At 57.0% G+C, this 1,173-nt stretch overlaps 1 protein-coding gene across 1 annotated transcript in view; it reads left to right on the top strand.

Annotated features, from left to right (window-relative positions):
* The window catches only part of Man2b2 (mannosidase, alpha, class 2B, member 2), a gene marked incomplete at its 5' end in the record, with an annotated part of 28,706 nt that extends 27,973 nt beyond the window's left edge, over positions 1-733 (top strand). Inside the window, 1 exon segment of the mRNA XM_005408858.2 lies at positions 484-733. Within this exon segment, the coding sequence (XP_005408915.2) occupies positions 484-581 (98 nt within the window).
* Between the last annotated feature and the right edge of the window lie 440 nt (positions 734-1,173).

The raw sequence follows: 1,173 nt of genomic DNA, 5'->3' as shown, positions 1-1,173 counted from the left end.
TGGGTGGAGGATGGGTGGATGGATGAATGGATGGATGGAGGATGGGTGGATGGATGGGTGGGTGAGTGGGTGGGTGGATGGGGATGGATGGGTGGGTGGCTGGGGGATGGGTGGATGGATGGGTGAGTGGGTGGGTGGATGGATGGATAGATGTAGGGGTGCGTGGGTGAATGGATGGGTGGGTGTGTGAGTGGGTGGGTAGGTGGATGGATGGATGGATGGGTGAGTGGGTGGGTAGGTGGATGGATGGATGGATGGGTGAGTGTCTGGATGGATGGGTGGGTGGATGGATGGGTAAATGAGTGAGTAGGTGGAGGGGTGGATGGGTGGTAAAGGGATAGGTAGAGGGAGGGGGGAGGGAGGGAGGGGTGGATGATGGATGTGTGGGCATGGAGGATGGAGACCTCACCAGGAGGCCGAGCAGACTGCTGGCAGCCACCGTGCTGTGAGGGCCCTGCTGGACAGACTTGCTGTGCTCCCCAGGCCTCCCCACCTCCCGCTCAAGGCCACCCAGAGGCAGCAGGGTCACCATCCACCCCAAGGAGATCCGCACGTTCTTCATCCACTTCCGCCAGCAGTGAGCTTGGCCCTGCCGCTGGCCCAGGCGCTGGTGCTGGGAGAGCGGCGGGGTCTGGGGTCTGGGGGCTGCTTACGGAACTGGCCGGCGCACAGAGGGCCCTGTTAGTGCTTTCTTTTGTGATTTTTACAATAAAAAGGACAGTAGTGGTCCAGACTCCCTCCCCTGTGTGCGAGCCACGCCTCCCCCCTTCTCACCTGAGTGAGCCTCTCCTTTTTTCCTTTTTTTCCCCAGAAGTAGTGGTGCTTAAACCCAGGGCCTTCACATTGATCTGCATCCCCAGCCCTGTTTTATTCTTTTATTTTGAGACAAGCTCTCGTGACATTGCCCGGGCTGGGCTTGAATGCAAACTTCTCCCACATTGGTGTCCCAGAGTGCTGGGACGACATGCACCACCACACCTGACTCTTTGCTTCTTTTTTGGTTTTTAATATAGCCTGAACTCCTAAGCGCATTGTAGGAAACCAAAAACACCAAGAGTCAGGCATGGTGACACGTGCCTATAATCCCAGAACGCAGTAGGCTGAGGCAGGAGGAATGCCGCAAGTTAGAGGCTAACCGGGGCTCCAGAGTGAGTCCCTATCTCAGAAAAAAAA

The sequence above is a fragment of the Chinchilla lanigera genome, unplaced genomic scaffold (assembly GCF_000276665.1).
Source record: "Chinchilla lanigera isolate Chin_1 unplaced genomic scaffold, ChiLan1.0 scaffold00113, whole genome shotgun sequence".
Taxonomy (NCBI): Eukaryota; Metazoa; Chordata; class Mammalia; order Rodentia; family Chinchillidae; genus Chinchilla; species Chinchilla lanigera.
The sequence above is the reverse complement of the archived record's forward strand: the minus strand, read 5'-3'. Positions and strand labels throughout refer to the sequence as shown.